Source organism: Anneissia japonica, unplaced genomic scaffold, assembly GCF_011630105.1.
Source record: "Anneissia japonica isolate Jap-2015-1 unplaced genomic scaffold, ASM1163010v1 scaffold297284_len1197_cov382_single, whole genome shotgun sequence".
Taxonomy (NCBI): Eukaryota; Metazoa; Echinodermata; class Crinoidea; order Comatulida; family Comatulidae; genus Anneissia; species Anneissia japonica.
This window is the reverse complement of record NW_022750776.1, coordinates 1-1,197: the sequence shown is the minus strand read 5'-3', so window position 1 is coordinate 1,197 and position 1,197 is coordinate 1. Positions and strand designations below refer to the sequence as shown.

The 1,197-nt window shown below is 37.8% G+C and overlaps 1 protein-coding gene across 1 annotated transcript; it reads left to right on the top strand.

Moving 5' to 3' along the window:
- Positions 1 to 111: 111 nt before the first annotated feature.
- LOC117121523 (E3 ubiquitin-protein ligase HUWE1-like) lies at positions 112 to 1,139 on the top strand (the record flags this gene model as incomplete). Its single annotated transcript, XM_033266748.1, has 2 exons — positions 112 to 320; positions 851 to 1,139. Coding segments are annotated over 2 exons (498 nt in total), but the record flags the coding sequence as incomplete, so codon positions are not given.
- Between the last annotated feature and the right edge of the window lie 58 nt (positions 1,140 to 1,197).

The window sequence follows — 1,197 nt, the reverse complement described above, 5'->3', positions numbered from 1 at the left end:
CACCAAATTAATAAATCCCTCCCTTGAATAAATGCCCCCCCTCATAAATGCTTCTCAACAATTAATGCCCCAGGGTGTTTATTCAAATAAATATATATGATAATATTGCAGGTTTAAGCTTACCAGAAGGAGTTGATCCATCATTTCTTGCTGCCTTGCCTGATAATATACGCCAGGAAGTCTTGCGTGAGCATCTCGGTTTACGTTCCAGCCAAGCTGCCAATACCGGTGCGACAGCTTCCAGTAGTAGCACCCCAACATCTAGTACCCGTGTCAACCCTGAGTTCTTGGCTGCATTGCCACCTCACATTCAGGAAGAAGTAAGTGATCCTTCTTCAGCTTCAATCTTCTCTGATTCGTTCACCTGTCAATTCTTTATTTATTCATTCATTCAGTTTCTTGAACTGCATAGTCTTTACCCATAATCTTCCCTGATTTTGTTATTTGTCAATTTTCCATTCATTCATTCACTTTTCTTTACTGCTGCTACTTGTCAAAATCCTGTTTAGTATCTAAATGAGGGCTGGTGTGTTATGTTTCCAACAGTGAATGAATGTGCATGCATTCATTCATTTACTTTTTCATTTATTACATGTGGTTGAAAATACTATTCTTTATTACAATTATTATTGGAGTAGTGATTACCTATAGATTTGGAAAAAAATTTATTTAGGATTTGTGATTTAAAATTGTTATATTAGTAAATGATGATATCGTTTTGGTTTTGAGTGTAATGATGATGCTACCTCACCCGATATCTGAATACTAATACTTGATTGGATTGCTTTTAATCAATCAAGATAACTACCATTTCTGATTAGTGAATCAAATACTCAAATTTGTTTCTTAGGTGTTAGCACAAGAGCAAGCAGAAAGAGATCGTCAAAATGCGCAGCAACTTGGATCACAAGCAGCTGCAGACCCAGTGGATCCAGCTGCTTTTATTCGCAATCTACCATCTTCCTTGCGCCAGACCATCCTAGCTGACATCGATGATTCTGTATTGGCAGTAATGCCACCAGAAATTGCTGCTGAAGCTCGTTCTCTGAGACACAATATTGAAGTGCAACATAGAAGGCTAATGCAAGAACGATTATTACGGGAGACCGGTATGCTGTCAGCTATTGTTCGAAACTCAGGTGAGTCAACTTAAGATCAATGTTGCTAATTGGACAACACCTGAAAATAACCATAATT